At 45.8% G+C, this 23701-nt stretch overlaps 8 protein-coding genes across 8 annotated transcripts; 4 read left to right on the forward strand and 4 right to left on the reverse strand.

Annotated features, from left to right (window-relative positions):
* Positions 1–475: 475 nt before the first annotated feature.
* On the forward strand, positions 476–2405 carry H6S33_007069 (uncharacterized protein; the record flags this gene model as incomplete). The annotated part of the gene is made up of 3 exons (XM_044838411.1): positions 476–791; positions 1730–2297; positions 2384–2405. The coding sequence occupies 3 exons, from the start codon at positions 476–478 to the stop codon at positions 2403–2405; spliced, it is 906 nt and encodes a 301-aa protein (XP_044689233.1).
* Positions 2406–2860: 455 nt separating this feature from the next.
* Positions 2861–3806, forward strand: H6S33_007070 (uncharacterized protein; the record flags this gene model as incomplete). Its single annotated transcript, XM_044838412.1, has 3 exons — positions 2861–3253; positions 3314–3620; positions 3673–3806. 3 exons carry the CDS (start codon positions 2861–2863, stop codon positions 3804–3806), a joined length of 834 nt encoding a protein of 277 aa, XP_044689234.1.
* Positions 3807–9183: 5377 nt separating this feature from the next.
* H6S33_007071 (uncharacterized protein) lies at positions 9184–9579 on the forward strand (the record flags this gene model as incomplete). The annotated part of the gene is made up of 2 exons (XM_044838413.1): positions 9184–9282; positions 9334–9579. The coding sequence occupies 2 exons, from the start codon at positions 9184–9186 to the stop codon at positions 9577–9579; spliced, it is 345 nt and encodes a 114-aa protein (XP_044689235.1).
* Positions 9580–9723: 144 nt separating this feature from the next.
* H6S33_007072 (uncharacterized protein) lies at positions 9724–11008 on the reverse strand (the record flags this gene model as incomplete). The annotated part of the gene is made up of 2 exons (XM_044838414.1): positions 9724–10681; positions 10752–11008. 2 exons carry the CDS (start codon positions 11006–11008, stop codon positions 9724–9726), a joined length of 1215 nt encoding a protein of 404 aa, XP_044689236.1.
* Positions 11009–11041: 33 nt separating this feature from the next.
* H6S33_007073 (uncharacterized protein) lies at positions 11042–12131 on the reverse strand (the record flags this gene model as incomplete). The annotated part of the gene is made up of 2 exons (XM_044838415.1): positions 11042–11907; positions 11966–12131. 2 exons carry the CDS (start codon positions 12129–12131, stop codon positions 11042–11044), a joined length of 1032 nt encoding a protein of 343 aa, XP_044689237.1.
* An 849-nt stretch (positions 12132–12980) lies between these two features.
* Positions 12981–14012, forward strand: H6S33_007074 (uncharacterized protein; the record flags this gene model as incomplete). Its single annotated transcript, XM_044838416.1, has 1 exon — positions 12981–14012. The coding sequence occupies one exon, from the start codon at positions 12981–12983 to the stop codon at positions 14010–14012; it is 1032 nt and encodes a 343-aa protein (XP_044689238.1).
* A 928-nt stretch (positions 14013–14940) lies between these two features.
* On the reverse strand, positions 14941–19254 carry H6S33_007075 (uncharacterized protein; the record flags this gene model as incomplete). Its single annotated transcript, XM_044838417.1, has 3 exons — positions 14941–16401; positions 16465–19088; positions 19188–19254. 3 exons carry the CDS (start codon positions 19252–19254, stop codon positions 14941–14943), a joined length of 4152 nt encoding a protein of 1383 aa, XP_044689239.1.
* A 2099-nt stretch (positions 19255–21353) lies between these two features.
* H6S33_007076 (uncharacterized protein) lies at positions 21354–21626 on the reverse strand (the record flags this gene model as incomplete). Its single annotated transcript, XM_044838418.1, has 1 exon — positions 21354–21626. The coding sequence occupies one exon, from the start codon at positions 21624–21626 to the stop codon at positions 21354–21356; it is 273 nt and encodes a 90-aa protein (XP_044689240.1).
* Between the last annotated feature and the right edge of the window lie 2075 nt (positions 21627–23701).

The raw sequence follows: 23701 nt of genomic DNA on the forward strand, positions 1-23701 counted from the left end.
CTGGTCAATCGTTTTAATCCATAAGTGGCGAATATTGTAAGCGATGGCATAGTACATTTAGACACTCAAAAATATCCCCCAAATTGATGTTCGGGCAATAATCGAGTGACCATTTGTTCCAGCAATCATTGAATCGGCACAGTCTGTAGACATGAAAGCCACTCGTGTTGGCCTGAGGATGGAGATATTTGGGTGGTTCCAAGAGCTTTGGAAGATTATGTGTTAGGAGGCCGGGGGAGAGTGAAGTGAAGAGAAGGACAAAAGGGGTTAACTTACGAGTAATGAATGGTAGTCCATGAGTCGGGATCCTTTATTGCTCGAACTTTTCGTCAACCTCAACTCTAATGCGTTAACGTATTTCACCGGGAAGCCGACCTTCCCCGGGTAACCAACCTGTGTAACTATAATGTCAAAATAGTAGTGAAGATTTTTCATGTGTACTCGCCTCGCCAGTTGCAATCAATCACGGTACAAAATGGGTCGAAGTCGAGCTCAACAGCAGGCCAAATTCAATAAGAGGGTAGATGATGCCAAAAATGATCTGAATGCGGGCACAATCAAGAACATCCGAGAGGCTGCAGAGGTGCATGGCATTGCATACTCTTCGCTAAGGGATAGATTGGCGGGTGCGAAGAATAGGCAGGAGGCACATGTGGAACAGCAGAATCTCACGCCAGTCGAAGAAAATGCGATTAAGAAATGGATATTGAAATTGGATGATTGGGGATTCCCTCCCAAGCATCAATACGTCAAGGATATATCTTGTGATTTCCTGCGCAGTCACGGTATCCGTAAGCCCAAACTCGGGAAAAATTGGATTACAAGATTTTTAAATCGATATCCCAATCTGGCGTCAAAGTTTTGTACGAGACTGGATAAGCAGAGGTCTTATGCTAGTAACCCATAGATTTAAGCGGATTTTTTTGTTAAGGTAAGGAGTTAAGCGACACCCGTCCAATTTCAGACTAGCCCCTCAATAGGATAGCGTTGATAATCAGATAAGCTACGACAGGTAGCGCAAACACATAATGTTTTGCCGGATGACACATATAATATGGATGAAAAGGGATTGTTGATGGGACGTTCATCTCGTATTAAAGTCATCTGTCGACGGGGCAAAAAGCGGAATTTCAAAACGCAAGATGGAATGCGAGAACTCATAACGGTGATCGAGACGATATCTGCAGGCCAATTCGTAATTCCTCCGACCGTCATATATAAAGGAGAAGCACAGTATCAAGGCAGGAGAGAAAGCTTATTTTAGTTATTCTAAAAAAGGCTGGACGAACAGCGAGATTGGGCTCGAGTATATAATGAAAAACTTTGAGCCAAATACGGCTGAGAGGTATGAAATCAGAGTCACGGCAGTCATTCCTTGAAAATATATACTTACTTGTATATAGCGCTGGCGGGAGAACACGGCTATTATTATTAGATGGACATGTCTCCCATTGTACCTGGCAGTTTTTCTCCTACTGTCTCGCTCACAACATTATACCCCTTTGCCTTCCGGCACACTATACTCATCTGCTGCAACCTTTGGACGTCGGAATATTTAGTCCTCTACAAAGACGTTATGGTAACGTGATTGATGATTGGGCACAGGATGGTAATGTGGGCATACACAAAGGAATATTCTTCCCGTATGTTCTAATCCGAACCCTGCATCGCAAAATTCAACCTTTGAATATACATACTTACTAGAATATTAATAGACTCTTGATGGAAGCCAGAAGACGTACCTATAGCCAACAAACCATTGCAAGCGCCTTCAAAAGTACGGGCATCTACCCTCTCAACCCGCGTCAAGTACTGGGTTCTAGCCTCACAAAAGCAAAAACCCATGCGGCAGAAAAAGCGGAACTCCTTATACCCCGTACCCCCCACCATGGAAAGAGAATAGCTACACATACAAAGTGGACTCCTGCTCTTATGGGTGGTGCAGCGGCCACTCCTGATAGAGTTCTTGCAAAAATTATGGTGGAGAAACTTTCCCTCGCAGCTGCTGAAAATGCCGCTGAAGTGATTATCTTAAAGCAAGAACTGGAGTACTTGCGCAAGAAAAACAAGGCTGCAGTGGACTCATCAAAGGTAAAGAGTAAGGCAGTACTCTCAAAGGTGTTGGTAGTCACAACAGAGGAGGTAGTACGACTCCGGACCCAATGGGAAGAAAAACAAAGTGCCGCTACCTTAAAGTCTGAACAAAGAACAGCCAGAGCAGCGGCAAAGTTGGAAGCCAAGGGATCCAATTCCTCAGAAAGATTTACGAAACAAAAAGCTCTACCTTCTACACCCGGGTATGTATCTAGGGAATCCTCACCTTCAGAGAGCGAATGGGAAGAGATAGAAGAGTTTATTCCTGTACCTACATCTCCTTATATAGGCAAAAGCGGAAAGTGTCCTAGTTCTAGTAGTAGAGTGCTGAGATCGCCCAAATAATATATCTATATCCTTCGTTGCGTGCAAGTAATATATCTAATATCCTTCGTTGCGTACGGACGACCGTTCCTGGGTCGCCGGCGCGAGTTCAATGATCATCGCGACATCATATTTGCCCGTTGCTAGGCGACGGCTGGTTGCTAGGTGACGGTCGGTTGCTAGGTGAAATACGTTACAGCGATTCTCTCAGAATCATAATTCAGTGATAAGCATCGTAACTGCAGGTCCTTGCAAGTTGATCTTGGCGCATGCGAACCTGGTCATGTCCAGAACGGCATTAATGTACTTTCAGCCTCATAAAGTGCACATCCCATCGCTTGATCGCCAAGCCAGTTTGGGGGAGGGGGAGAGCTCGCTAGACTAGCGTGGTCACCCCTCACTTCCCCAGGGATATCTACACCACCAATTCTGGTCCCACGAAATGGCAGAAAGCTCACATGCGAATGACTTCAAGTCGTCGTTCGGGCCCATGCCCGCGGTGCCTATCATCCACTCCGCTTGCCCCTCCGACCCGGAGTACCCAACGGTCCCTCAAGCACTCGACCACCCCGGTGCCTTTGAGCTACCCCCTAGCCATATGCCCGCCGCTGCGAGCAATTCTTATAAATTTCTCTTGGTGACGATATACACGGGGCATCTCCACTCGAGCCAGCAATATCGTGTTATTGTCAAGCGTGGCTTACCGGCCCATGCAGATAATACATGCGATAGAGACCTATTCATGGCCATGAGATATGCGTACAACCATAAGCTGCGAGCATTCTGGCAGCGTTGCTTCTCGCTCGGTGGTCTCAAGTATATCGGAATTCTAGAAGTATAACTCGCTACAGTCAAGATCGTACTTGGACTGAGCTTGCAGACCGATTGCAGATAGTATTCAGGGCAGTATCCAGTTCTTATGAACATGGATATCCTGTCCCGCAACTCCCTCCTCTATGCCTTCTACAACCCGTCAAAGCTCAAAACAACCGATACCTGGGTCAACTGGGTCTTCGCGCTTAAGAACAGCCACCCACGGCGCTACGGACTTGAGTTTGTTCAAGGCTGGGATGAACGGAAGATCATTATACTCGGCGCTGTTTCTTGGGTTAGTAGTGTGGTAACGGCGATTTTATGGGGAATTCTCGGCGACGTACAGACCGGTATTTCTGTAGCGACTTATGTTTTGACGGCAAGTGGAAGTACGCGTTCTAGTATTCCGACGATCGGTAACCGTTGCTAATAATGGTCAAGCTGTGCTGGCACTGCTAGCGATCGTGAGTACATTAGAAGGATCAATTGATGCTGGGGGTGAGACGGGTATCAAGGCCGGATTAAGCACAGTATCATCGCCCCGGCCGGCGACCACAAATCTGCCTTTCCCTTAGTCTATCCCCACTCCTTTCCAAGGAGAAGGGAAGTTGTATAAGTTGTGTTCCGTATCTCAGCCAAGACCTCATAAGGGCCACATATAATAATAAGTCTAGATCACCCTTTTATCCACAGTCGTCTAACGGCTTCCGGCTGGGGAAAAAGCGGTACCAAATCTCTGCAGCCGATTACTTTCATTAGTGAATACCTTTAATCACGGAAAGATGATACTGGAAATGCTCCATCCCTTACCATGGGGACCTCAGGAGATTTGTGAGATCCCGAAGTAAGTGTTGTGCCACAGCGCATCCGAGCTTGAGTGATTACAGAGACGAATAATAGTTCAAGGGAGTAAAGCGAGACAGAGAGGAGAACGACAATTTATACATCTGGTCCCTCGATCTGACCTATCTGTCATTCCCTCACTTGGTAGCCGTTTCCACTTGGCGTGCCAAGGCTTTTCTGTCGTTTCAAACGGTAGCATCACCGTACCTAACCAAGATAGATATAGCTAAATAGCCTGTCCATCTGTTTCATAAGTGAAATGGGAAAGCTTATCTAACGACTAGGAGTCCAGTTCGGCTCGGATCATGTCGCCTAACTCTTACTCGAGTATTTGGTAGGGTTAGGGTTGCGACAGAGGCTAGCGCTCTGAAGGTCAATTTAAGCTTTCCCGGGGTGATCATCCTCTTGGCCGCATGAGTCCCGGGGTGTGTGTTGCCGGGATGGTTCAATTAGCACGGTTTAGTAACCGGTAATAGTTGCTCGGGAATGAGATTGGCGAGGAGGCAATAAATAGCATGTTGCTGATTTTAGTTATTGTGCTCAGTCCAAGGGGGTTAAGAGCGAGCCTACCAGCGCAATAAAGATCGAATAATGTATAGATACTGCGAGCTTTATAAAGCTGTCTGGCAGTGATTCTGCTATTACCTTACGCGTGCTCGGCGAAACACATTTGTGACCATTTTGTGACCATTTTCCAGACGGCTTCCACAACCATTTTTCCGCCATCGGTGATTTTCGTTTCGATGGACTCCCCAATGAGCTGCCGTTTCATCATTAGATATTTCTCCTCCGATCTACCTGGCCCCTTTCCTGCTAATAATGACTCTCCGAACGACCCTATACACTCTCATTGTCCAGAACCACCTCCCGCAAACTATCCGACGATTTATCTAATCACTTCAAATATCATTTTTTTTTTACGGTTTTAATAACACCAGTTTTTACCGATACTACCCTTACAACACCAAATCTCCGTTATTCCCACAGCTTTCCTGCCGGATAATACAAGATCTATGCCTCAGCGCTCGTAGCTTAATTGTAGTAGGCATTATTGTGGACAGAGGTTATGATACTGTAAGGGTGCTGAAGCGTGTTGTCCTTTGGTCGGAGAACAATGAAGAGATGTTACCTACTCGTTTGATGTAGGATAAGACGAGGATCAGGCTCTCTTCCTGTGAGATCGCTACAATTTCAAGGCTGAATACTTTAGTGATTACACTCACTTCGTTAATAGTAGTAGTTTTGAAACCGTCGAGTCTTCCTGAAGAGTTTACGGAATGTGATGGCTAGATAACCTTTAGGATGCACCTTTAATTGTTGCACCTGTCACTGCTTGACCCCAAATACTAGCCTATACACATTAGCGATGCATTAGGGGACCTTTTGCCGAGACTCTACAGAGGTCGCGCTATTTCTACGTTCATGATACATTTCCTAATGCGTTTACTATGCACTACTTCCCTAAACCATCCAAGACGGGGGTTAGTCATGAGATGTCACTCGGACCATGGATAAGTCTACTCGCTCCTTGCGAGAATTATTGTACCAACAATAGACATAGGAAGAAACGCTTCCTGTGTTCCTGTGAGGGTTGATAGGGTGATAGGGTTTGATTACTCGAAATTCGGGCTGTAGGAGAGAGCGTTGGTGTATACATAAAGTATCACTCGGTCAGGTAATATCACTTGGTCATGTGAATGCCGCTGGGTAGACGAGCGGATAAGAAACCTCGAAATGGCTCAGTTGTGGAACAAGCAGAACCGCAAAGTACTGTTCCTTGTAGGGATCATTGGATTGAGAAGGGAAATTGCCGAAAGCTCGCTGAGTCCGGTCGCCAGGGAACAGGCAGGTGGGGGTAAGAAAGGTGGTGTTTTACCCGCTCTATCATGCCTCCGCATAGGTGTCTAGACCGGATGAGAAGACAGACATTTTCCCACATAGTGTAGACACCTGACCGATTACCGGAACTGCCATTCCGATGGTTCAGGACCTACCTCATGACCTATTTTCGCCGCTTCGCCGCCATCTCGGTGATTAGTCAACCCTTATTTTCGCCGCCCTAACGCCGCCCAGCCCTTAACCCTACAACATTTTGGCTGCAGCCCTACCTCCCGTGCTCGCTTAGCGCCTAGGTGTCTTCGCTGCTTCCCCACCATAAAGGTGCCTAGTCAATACGTGTTTTCGCCGCCCAGGCCCTAAGGTATTTTGGCCGCCGCCCCACACTCCAGCCCTTCTTTAGCGCCCTACCTTTTCGCCGCTCCCAGCCTTGACACCGAGTATAAATACCACCGTACCCTCCCTTCCTTCTCCCCCTTCCCTTCTACTCAACTGATTAGCAATAATCGTGCTGCCGGATTGTTCCACCGTTGCCTCGTACCTTCTCAAGAGGAACAAGACAAGGGCGGGACAAGCTGGACAGTAGGAAGGATTGGCTGATGGCCCCTGACTTTTGATCATCGTGCTTCTGGATTGTTCCACCGTTGCCTCGTACCCTCTCAGGGACGAAGCAAGGGTGGAACAGGCTGGAGAGTAGGAAGGATTTGCGGTTGGGGGCTTTTTCCCTTTACGTTTATGCGTTCTGCGGGAGTGAAGAGGGTTGTGTGTTTGATTTAGTGTAGCCTTTTTAGTTCTATGTAGTATCTGTGATTGTGAAGGGGGTGGGATTGTGTCGTGTGTGTGGTTATAACAGGGTCAGGGGTTATTGATGTCTTGATCGGAGATTTCGGGGGTATTAACGTATTTCCTTTGTCTCTTCCGGCAATATAGAGTCGCTCCATAACTCGTGGAGATTATATAAATGCAAGAATATACACCACGAGCGGTCGCCCATATGCTACATCTAGCCTACCCGACAAGCTCTACCTTTGCGACCCAACCCAGCCGGCAAGTGATAGATATTCTGTTTAATAGCCACGGATAGTACGCTCACCGTAATGGTTTCGCTCTCGTGTTATTCTAGAGGTCGCCGCGGTGTGTAGGAGGCTAACCAGAACTAGCGAAATATCAAGTAGCGGGTTGACAAGTACCGTTGGTTACGCTGGGTAGGGTACGTAGCGTCGGCACCGTAGAGACCAATCGAGTTAGGTTTATCATTCTGAACTGGGCAAACCGATCCCCGGCATGTCCTAGAACTCCAGGTAAAGACGCAGCTTTCCAGAATATACCGATACTCCTGGATTGAGACGTATATATCTCTAGCGAAATGAGCTCAGTGTTAGAGAAGAGCCCATCCATCGGATGGAGGAGCACTGTAGCATGGTCCAGATTCCTCTGACCCCCTGCAAGAAACCCCTGGTAGGTGCAGAGAAGGGCCAGATGGGGCATCTTTTTGTACAACTAAAGAACTACCTGGACAGCCAATTTCTATTCACTATCTGCGAGGCCAGTCATATATCTTACGTGAGATGCGGCCTGGTGTACCAAAAGCTAAATAATTGCCGCACGCTGAAAATAAATCAATTCACAACTCATGGATTCTCACTCGATTCCCGAGTCTTGTTCATAGACTATCACTCGCTCCTGTTTTTTTTTCTGTTTAATTCATACTCGCATGCAGCCCGTAGGCTAACTCGCTCCTGTGTCACTTATGCCTGATGCATGAGTTTGTGACTAGCGCTGTAAGAACAATGGAATTTGCTGGAATAATTGCGTAAAATAGTGTATAGAAGTGTATGCTGCGGAACCAGGCACTCCGGGACGTATATCCGAATAATGCAAAGTCAGAGAGTGAGTTCTTAGTATTAATAAATAGTATCAGCATCGGGCACGACTGGCAGTCTACAGTTCCCGAGGGATGTATGCGGTAAAGAGCCCTCTATAGGCACATATGTATTGGCCTGGCGTTCGTAGTGATGGGCATGAGACAATACCTGGCGAGACTTTGGACAAGACAAGACGACACCATGCAAAGTTAAACATGCAAATATGCAAGATCTCGAGGCCGTTTTTCAAAGGTATCGGGACTTTTTTTTAAGTAAAAAATATTTTTCATTTCGTTCATTTCCGCTCAACCCCTAAGCCTTTAATTTAACCCTCACCAAAACCTTCATTATTAAGACCCTAACACTCATTAAACCTCTCATTATTAAGAGATTAAAGGTCATTTAGTTGCCCCAGCCGAAAGAGACCAGTGATCACAAAGTCTCGAGACTTTGGTAAGTCTAGCACTTATCTATCTGCAATTACAAAGCATGAACCCTAAAGTTTCAAGGCGAAACAAGACTTTGCTTTCGTCTCGTCTCATCTTGTATTGTGCCCATCACTAGGTGTTCGCGAACTGCCCACCAGATTCAGGTATATTAAATTCGTCGCTTGCCTACATAGGCATGTTCCGGGCCATTCGCAAATAGCTCGGATTCGTGAATGGACTGCTTGCTCCATACATCTGGGACAGGACCGGTCCATTGGCGAATGAACTGAATAAAAGGTAGTGAAATTGAGTTTTTGAACCAACGCCCGAAATGCCTGGGCTTTAATAGAGGTCCTAGGGTTTTACAAGAGGTCATAGGGCTCTACTAGTGATCCTAGGGCACTAATAAAAGGTTGTAGAGGTCGCCGAGGCTGATAGAGACCACTGGATGTCACTGATGCTCGCTAAAGATCTTAAAGGTGCTAGTGTTGTTCTAGATTTGGTCTTCAGGGTTGCTGGTTTTTTTTTAGAGGTCTCCAGTGATTGTAGCAGCCGTCGCGATCGGGGGTTGATATAAATCATTGTTAGTTATCAGTTTTGAATAATTTACAACAGTTTCCCCGGGCTGTTCGCGAATAGACTGGTCCAGCTACAGATGTATGAGCCTAGGAGTCCATTCGCGAATACCTCAAGTCCATTCGCGAATTTGTCAAGTCCATTCACGAATCCGCCATATTTGCGAATCGCCCCGTACAGTTCCCTCTTCATCTCTCGCTGGCACTGTGCCTAGTGGAAGTGGAAATACAGACTCTGTACCCCCTTGAAGCTCGGAAATAGAATCTTTACCGCCCAATAACCGAGCTAAAACCTCTTGCACAGTCTATCTCTGTATCCGCTCCTTCACGCACCCCCATTCTGCGGTGGACTTCCGGGTGCCTCTATCTCGCGGAGAGAACACGAGTGCTAAAACGGACAAGGATATGCTTCTAAATCTCAGGTCGATATACTACGAGAAACTCTTGACCTTCTGGCGGCGCCACTTCTCTTTAAGAAGTTTAAAATACATAACCATCATCGACGTGAGTATATGAAATCTCCACACCCTACTCTTCTACTCACCTTCGGGGCAGTACACAGACCCCGAGGATCATGTGACCCTTAAGGTGGATGCCGCCTTCCGCAAATCACCCCTATACGCGTTCCGCAACCCAGACATGTTCCCCACCTCGCACAAGTGGGTCGACTGGATGTTTGATCTGGAGAACATGGCGCCGCGGCAGTTAGGGCTAGAGTTTGTGCAGGCGTTGGATCGGCGCAGGATCTTGATTCTGCTGGGAGCGATACCGTGGGGGTGGGTAGTTTATTTACGGCATTAATGTTGGGGACGAGACAATACGAGACTGATTTTGAGTTGGTCTCGTCTTGTATTGTTTTGTTTTCTACTGAATTTGAAAAGCTCGAGACCTAGATTGGGTCTCGAGACAAAGTCTCGAGACTAAAAGCTTTATTGAATACTAGTACTAAATCTCCTGATCACTACCTAGGTCTGTATCTTCATCATATTCTGCTCTTTTCTCGTCTGTAAGCTCCCATAATTCATAGTCCGGTTGCCCAATCCAGTTCTTGACTAAAAGAATGTGTTTAGTAGCGGTATCAAGCAATCTATTTCTTTTTTGTGTCACGACATCTCCAGCTCTAGAAAACAGCCTCTCCGCTGGGACACTACTAGCAGGGACAGCCAAGTAATCTCGAGCCATCCTACACAGGCCCTTTGGGTAGCGGTGATCATATAATGACCACCAAGCTGCGGGTTCTTTTTGCCAGCCTTCAGCTGGCTCGTTTAGCCATCGATCAGTTTCCTCCTTCTCTGCTGAATTGCCCTGGAAGCCGCCAGTACTGCCATAACCAAATAGTTCCGCCAGCGGGTTAGGTACTCCGTCCTCCTCCGGGTGTCGAGAACGGTTTTCATCTGTAGGCTCCGGCGCTCTATAGTGCTTCCTATAGATCCGGAGGAAATGTGTTTTGGATTGACGACGGATTGGTGCTGAAAATCCGAGTCTTTCTAAACCATCAGGTTTGCAACGGGGATCGAGAATCATTGCTATTGCCAAAGCTGTATCTTGATCGGTCTTGCACCAATACCTGTTCAACACCTCCCACGCCCTGTCATATGCGGAGGATATGATGTCGCTTCTACCCGGATCGCTGTCCGCAATATGAACAAAGTTCCCGAGCTGTTTTAGCAGTAGACTGTAGTAAGGTAGTTGAAGTTGAAGGGTTGAATATTTGGAACCGCTTAGGTGTTTTGTCGGATTTACAAATATTTCTAATACTCCGTGTATTTCCTCCAAAAGACCCCATTCCTCTTTGTTGAGAATAAAAGGTGTAAGTTCATAGTGTTCGGAGAAGGCAAAGAGACTTAGGAGGGCAGGTTTCAGATAAAGAAATCTTCCGATCATATCATGTGTGCTATTCCACCTAATAAGAAGTAGGATTGTGTTAGCAAACACCTTAATCATGATTATAAATTCAAGATATGGTAGTATACCTGACGCGCATATCCAGTATTGGACGCAAAACCTTTAAATTCTCAATCATTCCCTCGGCTTGTAAGGCATCATATAGTTTTGTTGAGGCACGAATCTTTGACACTACCCGTCTTACTTTCTTCAAAACCGTACCCGGAGAAAGGTCAGACTCGTACTCCCAACTATTTGAATCCGCCATTACAGCCTCCAATTCCGTTGCCTCGGCTTTAAAATGACTTAGGATTGTTTGTGCCGCTAGATTGATCACATGTGACATACAGCGGACTCAACCATCAGATTTTGACCAAGACTATATTACTCTATCCAATATATCCATCATCTTCCCATTAACGGAAGCATTATCCGCAGTGATGCATCCCAAGAAATCCAAAATTCCGTATTGTTGTAGTGTGTTCTCTACTACCCCCGCTAAATTCTCTGCCGTATGTGAGCCGTGAAGACGTATGAAATCTAGAACTATATCCCATAGTTTAAATTCCTCGTCTATCCAGTGAGCGGTGATCCCGAGATATGGCAGTTTATTCCCAGCTGTCCAAGCGTCAAGAGTAATACTGATTCTGCCACCCGATTTGATGTGCTGTTCAAGCTTAGACCGAACTGATTGTTGAAGGTTATGGTGCATTTTTTGGAGGTCTTCCATTACTGTTCGGCGGGAGATTAATGGACAGTTACTATTGCAGCATTGAACCAGGCGACGGAATGACTTTGCTTCAACTAAACGGAATGCAGAGTCCGTCTCCACCAAAAATGAAACCAAAAGCTCACGGTACTGATCATTATCAAAAACCTCCCCCGGCTTTCTTGCACGTTGAGCAGCCTCTGCCTGAGTCCAAGGGGTCCTGATGTCCTGACTGCTACGCAATCTCTTTACCGATCTCGACAGAAGTTGCAATTCAGAAAGCTTCGCATCGTAAAGGGATTGTTTTGATGGCAAATCTCTATGCTCGTCACCTATATGTCGTATGTAAAGGCTGGTAGTAGTTTCAACAGGACTCCGATTAACCCAAATCTTTCTACAGTGGCAACAGCGGACTGTATGTCTTTCTCCGTCCTCTTGCTTATCCCTAATCATAAGTTTCTTGGAATATATATAGGCGTGGAATTTCGATTTTGTGTTTGCCGGGTTGCTAACTGTGCGTGGTCCTACAAGAGTGTCTAAACGATATGAGTATTTGACATAGTATTAGGGTATCATTCGCCTTGAAAAACTCACCCCAGTTACCGACAAGTGCCTTCTTAAAAACCGAGATTGGATCCGGAGCGGAAGGATCATTGATAGTGCTTGACGAATCCAATACCTCTGAACAAGCTGAAATAGAAGTAGGAGCATTGAATTCGGAAGAAGGTAAAGTCCTTTGAGACTTCTGACCCGAAGACATTGGATTAGATTCTGTCAAACACGGTAACAGTTGCTGTTGATGTTTTCTCTTGGATATGCAAGCTACATGTTGACGGCTAGCGCGAGTGAGTGTGCTAAGTGAAATGTGCTGTTGTGAATGATGCTGATAGGATGAACAGGTGCGTTGGCATTCTTGGCTATTATGGGCTCGTTGGAGGAACAAGGGCCATAGGGAGTAGTTGTATTTGGAAAGAGAATTTCCGGCTACAATGCCTTTACAATGCATGCCTTTATAATGCATGGAGATCCAAGAGCTTGAATTGTGTCAAGGAAACGACAGTAAATGTTTACAAACACTAGGGATGACCTACCTCGGGTTACAAGTTCGCTCAGCCCAGTTCCATTTGAGAGAGTAGAGCTCTTAGTATCCTCCCACCTCAGTTTGATTCATTGTGGTATATTCGTATACTCCAGAAACTTAAATTCCCTCGATAACGAGTACGTTTCCGCCCTTTATTTGAACAAACCTTCTACCACCCCCTCCACCTACTTGCTACGAGAATATGTTTCCGCCACGACCTTTGTGTTGCAGCCGCATATTCACGCACAAACTTGGCGGAAATCTGTTCTCGCCGCAGATAAAACCACATACTTAAAGGATAGATCCCCCCCCAATTAATTTTAAATTGAGAGTTCATCGAAATCTTGGACTTTTGAACCTCATGAGTCCTTGCATCAGTATAACCTACCCTAACTACTGATAAATTTCGATCCTCCCCGTTTGATGGAGTTTGAATATTCCGCCCCTCCACGATTATAGAATTTATCCTTTATGCGGGTAGATTACCAAACAGGGTTAGGGTTTCCACACTCAACCAATTGGGTTGCTATGGCGATGGATCCCACGCCAGGAATGGCACTGTTGGGCACAGGAACTAGGTGGAGCAAAATTGAGGCTAGCCAGAAACGGCATATCGCCTTTCACTGGTATTATCTTACTGGATGCCAGCAGGCTGGCCTGGCCCCGAATATATGTTTCTGCTTTTTGATAGCCTTTGAGTATGTTGGTGAGGTGATGTTATGTGTGCCAGTACCAGGATCGGCGGAACATGGAGCTATCTCTGATGTTGGTGGAGGAGAATGGGGTATTTCAGACGACTGTTTCTCTGGGCGAGTCTCGATACCACTACCCAGCAGGCCAACCTCGGTATTTTTCGTTTCGCGGGCCAGACAAAGTCAAGAGAGATCACAGGGCCTTAATGATGATGGCTCAGTCACTATCTATGAAAGGGAGTTCTTGATCAAAGCGAACCTCCTATGCATTGAAAGCGCCTATTATCCGGGCTCACTGGCCCCCGAGACCACGGAAATAGTCGATGATAGCATTCTCGATCTACCTATTCATATGGCGCAAACGATCAAAAAAGAGCCAATAAAGTTCCGCGAGGGTACGATAGGAGGCCGCCGCCAGTCTAAAAGAAGTTTTTGGGAAGAGATATACTTGATCTACATGAAAAAGGCCGTCACTTCTGGCTCAACAAAAATTAGTCAAACAGTTAACACCGACCACTACGGACACACTTGCATGGTGTTATCTCTATACAGCGCTATGCATTGTGTAGCATGGAATTACCATTTCCCCACTGTCATTGAGATGCTACTCTGGCGTGGTGTCTGCTTGTCATTGATTTGCGTGCCGTTCATACCAGCACTTTTCAAATACTTCTTCAAACTCCCGTACATCAACAAAGTGGAGCAAAAGACGGTGGATAGATTGACTCATTTCATCAATAACCTAACTAGTGTCTATATCTTCTTATGTAGACTCTATATAATGGTAGAGCCGTTTGTCAGTTTGAGACTCCTTCCGGCAGATGCGTACCGAACTGTCGCGTGGGAAAACATCTGGCCTCATCTGTAGGTATGAAAGCTTTAAAGGTTGTGACGAGATCTAGATACAGAGGTGTTTGCCGAAGAATTTGCTGAGTGGTCTTGGGGGACCGAGTTTTTGTAGGTGAGAAGAACGGTATTGAGTTTGCTTAGTTTGGCCATAAATTGTACTTAATACGATCTGAGATTCGGAGATAGAGAGTTTCAAAAATGGAAGGATGCTCAGCTGCCTTGACCAGAAGGCATCAGGTGATGATAGCCTAGCAACTGGTAAATTTGGACAAGCGCATTAGCGGATAATCTTTATCAGTTGAGCTTCTTACCAGCTACTTGTGAGAGCTTCTCTGTTAGATGTAGTCTTATACGTCTGGTGCATGCACGTATGGGTCCAGGTTCTTGGTGTTTTCTTTCTGAAATATGTTCAGCGAAGATGTCGAGGTCCAATCTTAGCTACCCGAATAACGTTCGGCGATCTCCTCTTAGACCAAAGCGGATGCACTACGGAATGAAGTGTCCATGGGAAGTTAGATTTCATGGGTTAGGGTTGAGGAACCAGTTGCACTCCGTTGTCGGGACTCGGACAAACCCCACTAATTAGGTGAGATTGAATACCCGTTCACTTTACCTGTCGTAGAACTATTAGCTAGAGGATGTGAAGTGGTATGTAGTACCTGTGAATTGGAGTGTGGGAGAATAGACGACTTGAGGAGGGTTTGAACACGTGACCTTTGTGAGGAATATGTTTATAGTGCAAAGAAGATACTATTGCGCCGCTGAGTTCCAGCGACAACTATGGGAGTTTGTTACTCCTTATATACAGATAGTTCTTAGTACCATGTGATCCCCTGATTACATAATCCTAGCGCTAAGCCTCCTTGTTCCAACTATGAGTCATCCCTTATACATGAGTAATTACCATACATAACCGATGTCGCAATGCCATATTTTTACACTTCCCCTCACTTGCCACATCGTATCAATTCTGACAATTTTTGGTGAGCTGGTTTTGGTAGTCCTTTGGTTATTATGTCCGCGACATTGTCTTCGGTAGGGACGTAGAGGATTTCGAAGATTCCGGCTTCGAGTTGTTCACGTGTGTAGTGATAGTGAACGTCGATGTGCTTGGACCGGTCGTGGATGCGTGGGTTCCGACAGAGTTCAATAGAACCTGTGTTGTCGGCGTGTATGAAGTACCGGTATTGTAGTTGGAGTTCGTGCAAGGCATTACGAATCCATACCAGTTGTCGAGCTGCGAGGGACAGGGCCATGTATTCGGCTTCTGTTGTTGAGACTGCGACTGATTTCTGCTTCCGGCTTCTCCAGCTAATAGCTGACTTCCCTAGTCTGAACACGTATCCTGAGAACGATTTTCTGTCATCTAGGTCTGAAGCGTAGGAACTGTCTGAGAATCCGTCGAGTGTTCTAGTATTCCCCTTCGGGTAGAACAGGTTCCAGTCTTTGGTTCCGTTGAGGTATCGGAGAGTTCGCTTGGCTGCTCGTAGGTGGTCCTCGGTTGGACATGAGGAGTATTGGGAGAGAGCGGTAACGGCATGGGTGATATCAGGTCTGGTAGCTATACTCGCGTACATCAGTGATCCTATTATGGATTGGTACTCAGTTGGTTTCTCGATTTGGTCTTCCGGTTCGCCTTTGTGAAGGTTGAGGTTCGGTTCGAGTAGTGTGCCAACTGGTTTGCAGTTACTCATTCCAAATTTATCCAGGATCTTGTTGATGTATGCGCGTTGTGATAGCGTGATACCGTTGTTTGTTACCGTTATTTCTATTCCCAGTATGAACTTCGAGTTACCGAGATCCGTACATTCGAAATCTGCCTTGAGTAGTTGTCTGATTTCTTTTCTGAATGGGGAGTCGGGTCCGAATATCATGATATCGTCTACATACACCGATATGTATAGATGGTGGTTCTTATGTATGAAGACGCATGGGTCGAATTTGGCTGGGACGAATCCTTTCCGTTGAAGGGAGTCTGCTAGGCAAGCATACCATTCACGGGGTGATTGCTTTAGTCCGTATATGCATTTTCGAAGTTTACAAACCTTGTTGTCCTGCCTGTAGCCTTCAGGCAGTTCCATGTAGATTTCCTCCTTGAGTACACCATACAGGAAGGCTGACTTGACGTCCATTTGTTGTGGTATCCAACCGTTGTGTGCAGCTAGTGCCAGTAGGAGTCGTAGGGAATCGTATCGTGCAACGGGGGCGAAGGTCTCATCGTAGTCTTGGTACTGTACTTGGGTGAAGCCTTTGGCAACGTACCTTGCTTTGTACCGCTCGATTGTTCCGTCCGCGTTGTGTTTCACTTTGAATACCCACTTCCCTTTGATTACTGCTCGGTTAGTTGGTCGGTTGACAATGTCCCAGGTTTGGGCTTTGTCAAGGGCGTCTTTTTCAGTCTGTATCGCCTTTTTCCATAGGTCTTAATCGTCGCTGTTCATGGCTTGATGATAGGTTGAAGGTTCGGTTACAAGGTGTACACGGTAGATCGCAGGTTCATTGGATACATCTTGGTATTCTAGGTCCAGATCCTTTCTGGCATTTATGATGTCGGCTTTGAATTCTTCAATCATTGCTTGACATTCACCTTTATCCATTGGACCGTCCTCTCTAACTGATTCAATGTACCCTTTTTGTTGTTCCTGTAGTTGTATTACCTTGTTGTTGTATTCCTTCCTTCTTATTTCCTTATCAAGTTCATAATCCATTTTCGTACGGACGCGATTCGATCGTCTTGGAGCTGGTGGTGGATCTGATCGTTTTGGAGGTTGTGGTGGTGTACCTTTGGGTGTTGTTGACGCAAGTGGTTTTCCTTTGAAGCCTTTGAATGGTATGACTGGTGCTGGAATTGTCTCCCAGTTATCTCTTGGATCTCGCGGTTGTCCCATAGGTATGGCAGGTTCTTTTCCCTTGTGTGGTGTAGCCGGTGGTGGTTTTCTAACCTGTTCCGGTGATTCCGGGAACAATCCTGGCATTTCTGTACGGTTCTCTTCGATTACATTTGACTCGGGTTCTGGGTTAGACCTGTCTTCTGACTCGTATCCGTCGTCTGATGGTGCATTTGCCATGTCTGGTTTCAGGCTGGGGATGAAGTCGAGTTCCACTGAGACTTCCCCTGATTCAGGAGGGGGGAATGTGACGTCCCGACTTTCAATTACCCTATGTTGTGTTCCTATCCAGATACGGTATATTTTACTACTGTCTGAGTATCCAACTATAATTCCTTCATACGCTCGGGGTGCTAGTTTGCTTCCTGCTGGCCTAGAGTTTTCTGGGATGTGGACATAGCATTTTTTACCGAATGGTTGAAGGTGTTGTATACTTGGCTTGGTTCCTTTCAGGGCTTCAAAGGGGGTCTTTCCCTTAAGCGTACTGTGTGGTAGCCTGTTTTTGAGGTAGACAGCTGTTGCATATGCTTCTCCCCATAACGACTTAGGATGGTCCATGATCATGCACCTGACCATTGTGGTTACCGTCCTGTTGAATCGTTCTGCAACTCCATTAGATTCAGGAGTGTATGGTGGAGTCTGTTGATGAACTATTCCTTGTGTATGGAAGTAGTTCGTTGTGTCCTTGTTGATGTATTCACCGCCACCATCCGTTCTGAATCTCAGTATTGTTGTGCTATACTGTTTCTCGATCCTTGTAACGTAGTCCTTGATGGCATTCTTTGCGTCTTCTTTCTGTTTCAGGAGGTATATCCATGCGAAGCGGGTGTAATCATCGATGAAGGACATATAGTACTGAGCTTTCTCTTGTGACTGTATACTGAACTTTCCAGATAGATCTGAGTGGATTAGTTCGAATGGTCGTTTGGATCTAGTACTGATTGGTGCAGGTTTCTTATGTACGCTCTTTGATAGTGCACATTGACTGCAGTGGAAACTTTCTGGTTTGGGAGGCAGCCTGTGAATGTCGTGATACAAGTTTTCTAGTGTCGCAGGGTGGCCTAACGCTTGATGCCATTCATCGTAAGTGGTCAAACGAACTGTATTGCTAACTACTTGTACATTCCAAAGTCCCTTTTCCAATTTTCCCCAAATTATTCCTTTCTTTTCTTTTGTAACCAACTTGCTTCCTCCTCCTGACTCCGTTCTAAATCCCTTTTTGTCGAGCACAGTTTCGGAGACCAATCCCACATTTCCCAAGGTTGGGACCAACAGCACATCGGTGAGGAGAATGGAAGATCTACTTCCATCGGGAAGGTGGCAGCTGAAACTAGCGCTTCCCATTCCGGTGACAGCGTGGTTAGTTCCATCAGCTGTTCGGACATTGCCGGTGTGAGGTCGGATGTTGATGAGTTGGTATTGGAAGGGTGTGACGTGAGAGGTCGCTCCAGAATCAAGGATCCAAGTAAGGGGTTGGGAGATGTCGTGGCGTACTATACAGATAGTGGTTGTAGAGTCATTTACTACAACCGATGCCGAGTTGTCCTTTCTCCTTCCCTTCCTGTTCTTGTTCTGTTCTTTGAGCTTTCTGCACTCTGTGTACTCGTGGCCTTTGTAAGGCTGTCCCCTTTTCTTGCACCAGGTGCATTCCTTGTCGCTTGTGGTACTCCTGGTATGGAGTACTTTGTTTCCTGTTTGAGGGGCTACTTCATCCAGGTTCTGTAGTCGTTGGCGTACGTCTTCGTAGGTAACATCCTGTTTGGTCTGGATGTTGTCGACAACGTTGCTCATCAATTTGGGTAGCGAGCTTAGGAGGAATGCCGCCATGGCTTCGTTGGATTTGGTGAGGGGTAGGAGAGCCTCAGCGAGTTTGTGGTCTGCGCTTTGGCATCTGGACTTGAGAGTATTCCAGTTCGCATCGAAGGTTGCGAGATGCTCGGTCAGTGATCCGCCTTCTTGCATCTTCGTGTGTAGGACGCGGCTGAGGAGGGTGATCGTGGTGTTGGGTGAGACACGATCGTAGAGGTCTTTGAGCGCCTTCCATGCGTGGAATGCATTTTCGGCGGAGACGACTGTTGGTTGTATTTCTTCGCATACAGCAGAGATGAGAAGGCTGTGCATTTGTTTACGAGCCTTCTTTATCTCGGTTTTGCTGAGTTCGGTGTCATTCTCGTCAGGGTTCTCGATGCTCAACGCTTCCCACCAGTCTACAGCGTCGAACGTTATCCTCCAGGCACTCGCTCAAGTTTGGTAGTTGGATTGCCCTTGTAATTTAGGGAGTCCATCAAACTTGAGACGAATGTTACTGGTGGCTGTGGTCTCTGAGGGTTTAGTCTCAGCAGCACTGGATGACGATTCTCCTCCTGAAGGCATGATGTTGTATGAAGTGTTGTTGAGTTAAGCGAGGTGGCGATGGTGTAGTGCGGATTCTATTTGGCAGAACCCGGGCTCATAACCTGTGAATTGGAGTGTGGGAGAATAGACGACTTGAGGAGGGCTTGAACACGTGACCTTTGTGAGGAATATGTTTATAGTGCAAAGAAGATACTATTGCGCCGCTGAGTTCCAGCGACAACTATGGGAGTTTGTTACTCCTTATATACAGATAGTTCTTAGTACCACGTGATCCCCTGATTACATAATCCTAGCGCTAAGCCTCCTTGTTCCAACTATGAGTCATCCCTTATACATGAGTAATTACCATACATAACCGATGTCGCAATGCCATATTTTTACAGTACCTTCCTTGAGCTGATAGCTAAACTATGGTGAATATCGAAAGTCAAGTTTGGTATCCCGCCCGACCGGGACTCGCTAGGATAGTATATCTAAAGCCCTATCTACGATTACGCTATATGACTGTGCCATGAGGGACTCTTGTGGCGTTTGGGTAGTGGTAAACCCGGATTCAGGTTCGTTCCGCCGCTAAACGCTTATTACACATGTAACTATGTAGTATGGCGGGTAAGAATGATGTATGTGTGGCTTCTCCTACACTGTTAATCGATATATGCGGTTATAAGTGGCCAGTTACTTCGCTTGATCATCTGACGTTAAAATATAGCATACCGTCTCGTGGCACACAGGTGTCATAATTCCGAACCTCCTGCATCTGTTAACGGTCCATCAAGCCTATGCCTGGGAGCTCAGTAATTCCAAACAGCATCTTCATTCATGCATGCCTCGAATATGACATCGACTACGATAATGCAAATTACCATACTGACTAGTATCGCCGATACCTACGCACTCTTGACGAATCGGGTGTCTTGCACTTTATACAAGAGCTTATGTAATAACGAATAAAAAGTAGCTAAAATGCACCGATTTTAACGCATAAGGCTCCGGCGCTTGAATAAGGCCTTTATTTTCCAGGAAAAATATGGTATCTAGTTTTCGTAGGTAGTGGTACATAGATAGCTAAACTAGAAGTGTTTGCCGGCCAGGCCTAGGTGCAAGCTCCATTCTCTGTGCTGTGGCAGTCTTTGTGCCAATCCCACTTCGCGTGTCTTGGCATCTTGGCACAGTGTCGAATATGCCAAGCATTCAACGACGTCTCTAACTAGGAAGCTTCGAATGCATGGGTATAATATCTTTACTGGCTGCCTAAGATGCTTAAGGATGTTTAAGAAGATGGTGGGAAATTCGTAGTTGTCGAATTAAATGGCTCCCCCGTAAATCTTCATTCTCATGCTTAATATGATCATTAGGTACTGTTGGCGTTTTTAGTCTAATCAGCTTGATGGGAAAACGATCAAAATTGATTTTGTGCAAAAACGATAGGGTCAATTAACGATACTTCTTGGTCAATTCGCTTTTTTTTTGAAGCATGTTTCATAGTCCTAGCACAAAATCACGCTTTTTTTTTTTTTGTTTAATTCGTTAATTACATGCCACAAAATCCCGTTGAAAATACCTTCTAGATCTATTTTCTTTTTGATCGTTCACGATCAGACTAAGAATTGAAAGAATACCTGTAAAGTTTCCTCTTTCTTTCTTTTTTGTCTTTTTTTTTCTCACGATCGAACGAAGCATTGAAGGGACGAAAAACTTTAAAAAAACCGTTGTAATTGAGCTTTAACAGGCACCCGCCAAACGTCATATGATACTGAGAAACAAGTATCTACAGGAAATCTGAAACTGAAAGAAACCGAAATCCACCTTAATCCCAACGCCCAACCACCCCACAGAAACCCATCCCGAACGATAACCTTGACCGAATTTGAAGACACTATATGCACTGGTTAGTATTGATCCGAAGGGGATAAAGTGAAGCAGGACAGGAACTACCTCTTAAGAACTTCATAGACACATAAGACTCGATTTACTTCCCCATTATTTGACTTGGAACCTATGCATATCCGTTAGCATGGACTATCATGAACGGTGTGAAAGAAAAGGAAACTTACCACTCACAATGGCAGAATATGAACAGGGTAATGTTTGAGAACTCATGAGGAGGCAGACCAAGCCTAATGCTGGGCCGGAGCCTCCGCCTTGAGAAGACGCAACTCCTCATCGTATTTCCTGATGAGGGGTTTGAGATCCATGACCTTGTTAAGCAACGTACTTCGGTCTCTCTGCATCCGGGATACCTGAGTCGAGGTGAACTCATCATCCTCGAGAAGCTGTAGACTAATCTTGTCGATGGACGCCCAGTATTGGTCGTTGAGGACCAAGATCTCAGCAATCTTGTTGTCGAGATCAGTGATCTTCTCTTCCTTGGTTTGAGTTGTGTCAGACATTTTTGAAGTTGAAAAAAAAAAAAAATGTTGTTCGAAAGAGTATTGAGGGGAAAAAAAAAATTATTTTTAAAAGAAATATTGTGAGGGAAATTTGTTGTTGACAAGAAATATTGCTGAAGGAGGGAGGTCACAAGCTTATGTGTTGTGGGTGGAGTTGGTCTTAGTGAAGGTGGGTTGTGCATGTTGGTGGGCGGCAGCTGGGTACTTATACCATTCGGCTCACCCCCGAGATTTGGCGGAGCAAAACGCACCCCCTCTCATTCTATTTCTCACGAGTGGAGGTCAGCCAGTACCCGGGAGATTAAGTTTTCGAAAATCAAATTTAGAAGGGAAGGTTCGAGTCTTCCTTTTCTGATGGTTTTTTTAAAATATTTTGCCTAGCATTTATATGTCACAAGTAAAATCTGCGGTGAGAATAGCTTACTTTCTGTACCTGAATACACGATTATAGTGTCTCACAAAGTGAGCTGTGAAACCTGTAAGTATAGCTGGCGATCATTCCATGTCAGATATTGTCGGCGTCCCTGAATGTTGCGATATTTTCACAACCTTTTAATCATTGACATCTAGACTGCTCAATTACTCCTTCTCACATGTCTTCATCTCCACATCACTAAGTAGTAATGCAATGTAAAATACTTAATCTTACGTTCTCTTCATCCGCACCCTATGTTGGGGTCACCAACTATAGACAGAATACAGCCCGCATGCAAACCTAATTCTACGCTTTTGAACGTCCCAGCCTCCCAGGAAGGAGGAGTTATCTTCGCTGCTGACTACTCGTGCACGTACATCTTATATCGTGTCTTCCTCAGTACTACGGAATGCGTATGATATTCCTGTCGATCCCATTGTTCCTCTCCAGATATCGATCTACATCGTCCATTCTCATCGGTGTTGATAGTTCACGGCCGCGTGATCGATCTCCGGGCTCAGCTACTGACTATTTAGTCCAAACAAGACGATTTTCCACAGAAACCCTGGATTCTATCATTTCTATCTCGTACTTTAACCCCTCCCACTAATGCGTCTACGCATAGATATCCAAGGCTTTGTCCAATTGTACCGAGTGATAGTCCATGATGCGCATCAGACGAACTAACTTATCAGGCTAAACCTTCAAGGGAGTGAGACATAGAGACCTCCGGATATACATTTGTTCTATGCAGGCATTCAAGGTACTTTTGGTAGTGAACCTCCTCCAGCTACCTCGCCTCAAGGAGGGTAACCACCGCCGCGCCATAGAGGGCCGCGCCATAGAGGGCCGCGCCCTCGGCGCCTATCCCGAGAGGCCGGAGAATCTACAGTTACGGGAGACGACCCAAACCACAAGCTTTCACCCACAGAAGTTTTTAAGTTCTCTGCGAGGTAGTTAGTTAGCGAAACCTTAATTTTGTACTTAGCCGATCTCCTAGTGCGTCGTGTTCGGGAGCTAGTAGTGCAGACTCGGCGACGGCTTGACAATAACGGCGCGCGCTTTAATGATTGAGCCGGCCTTTCACGTAACATCGAGCAGGACTAGACGTCGGTGACATGGCAGGGATGGGTAGACCCTTGCCCGCAAGCAAGGTCATGGCAGTTGACTTCCCGGCTCGCCAAGACTTAGTATGTAGTTATATAGAAGCTTACCTAATCTACTAATAATTGTTCAACCCGTAAAGTACACCCGCAGGAAAAAAGTGAGGAAACAACGAGTGCAACCAATCTGAACCCGAATGAAAAAGTGAAAATGGAAATGAATAGAAGTAATATGACTACACAATGAGATACAGAATAGATACTACGGCCTCTGAACTATATTTACGACTTTTTATGACTTCCTTTGTTCTTTACTACTGCTGCAATTCTCTTTGGTATGCTGTCAATGATTTTATATACATTTTCCCAATCTAGCCTTTCCCACTCTTCCCTAGCTTGGGCTTCAATAACTTTTATGTTTTCATTCAGAGTAGCCTCCCTTCACTTTCCGGACTTGTCAAAAGGCATGGCTAGGGAATAATCGCGGGGCTGTAGTGCGGGTGCGGGGATGTCATGTTAGACGCACTCGTTGTCACGCTACTCGTTATTTCCTCACT

The sequence above is a fragment of the Morchella sextelata genome, assembly GCF_020137385.1.
Source record: "Morchella sextelata strain SCLS chromosome Unknown scls_22, whole genome shotgun sequence".
NCBI lineage: Eukaryota > Fungi > Ascomycota > Pezizomycetes > Pezizales > Morchellaceae > Morchella > Morchella sextelata.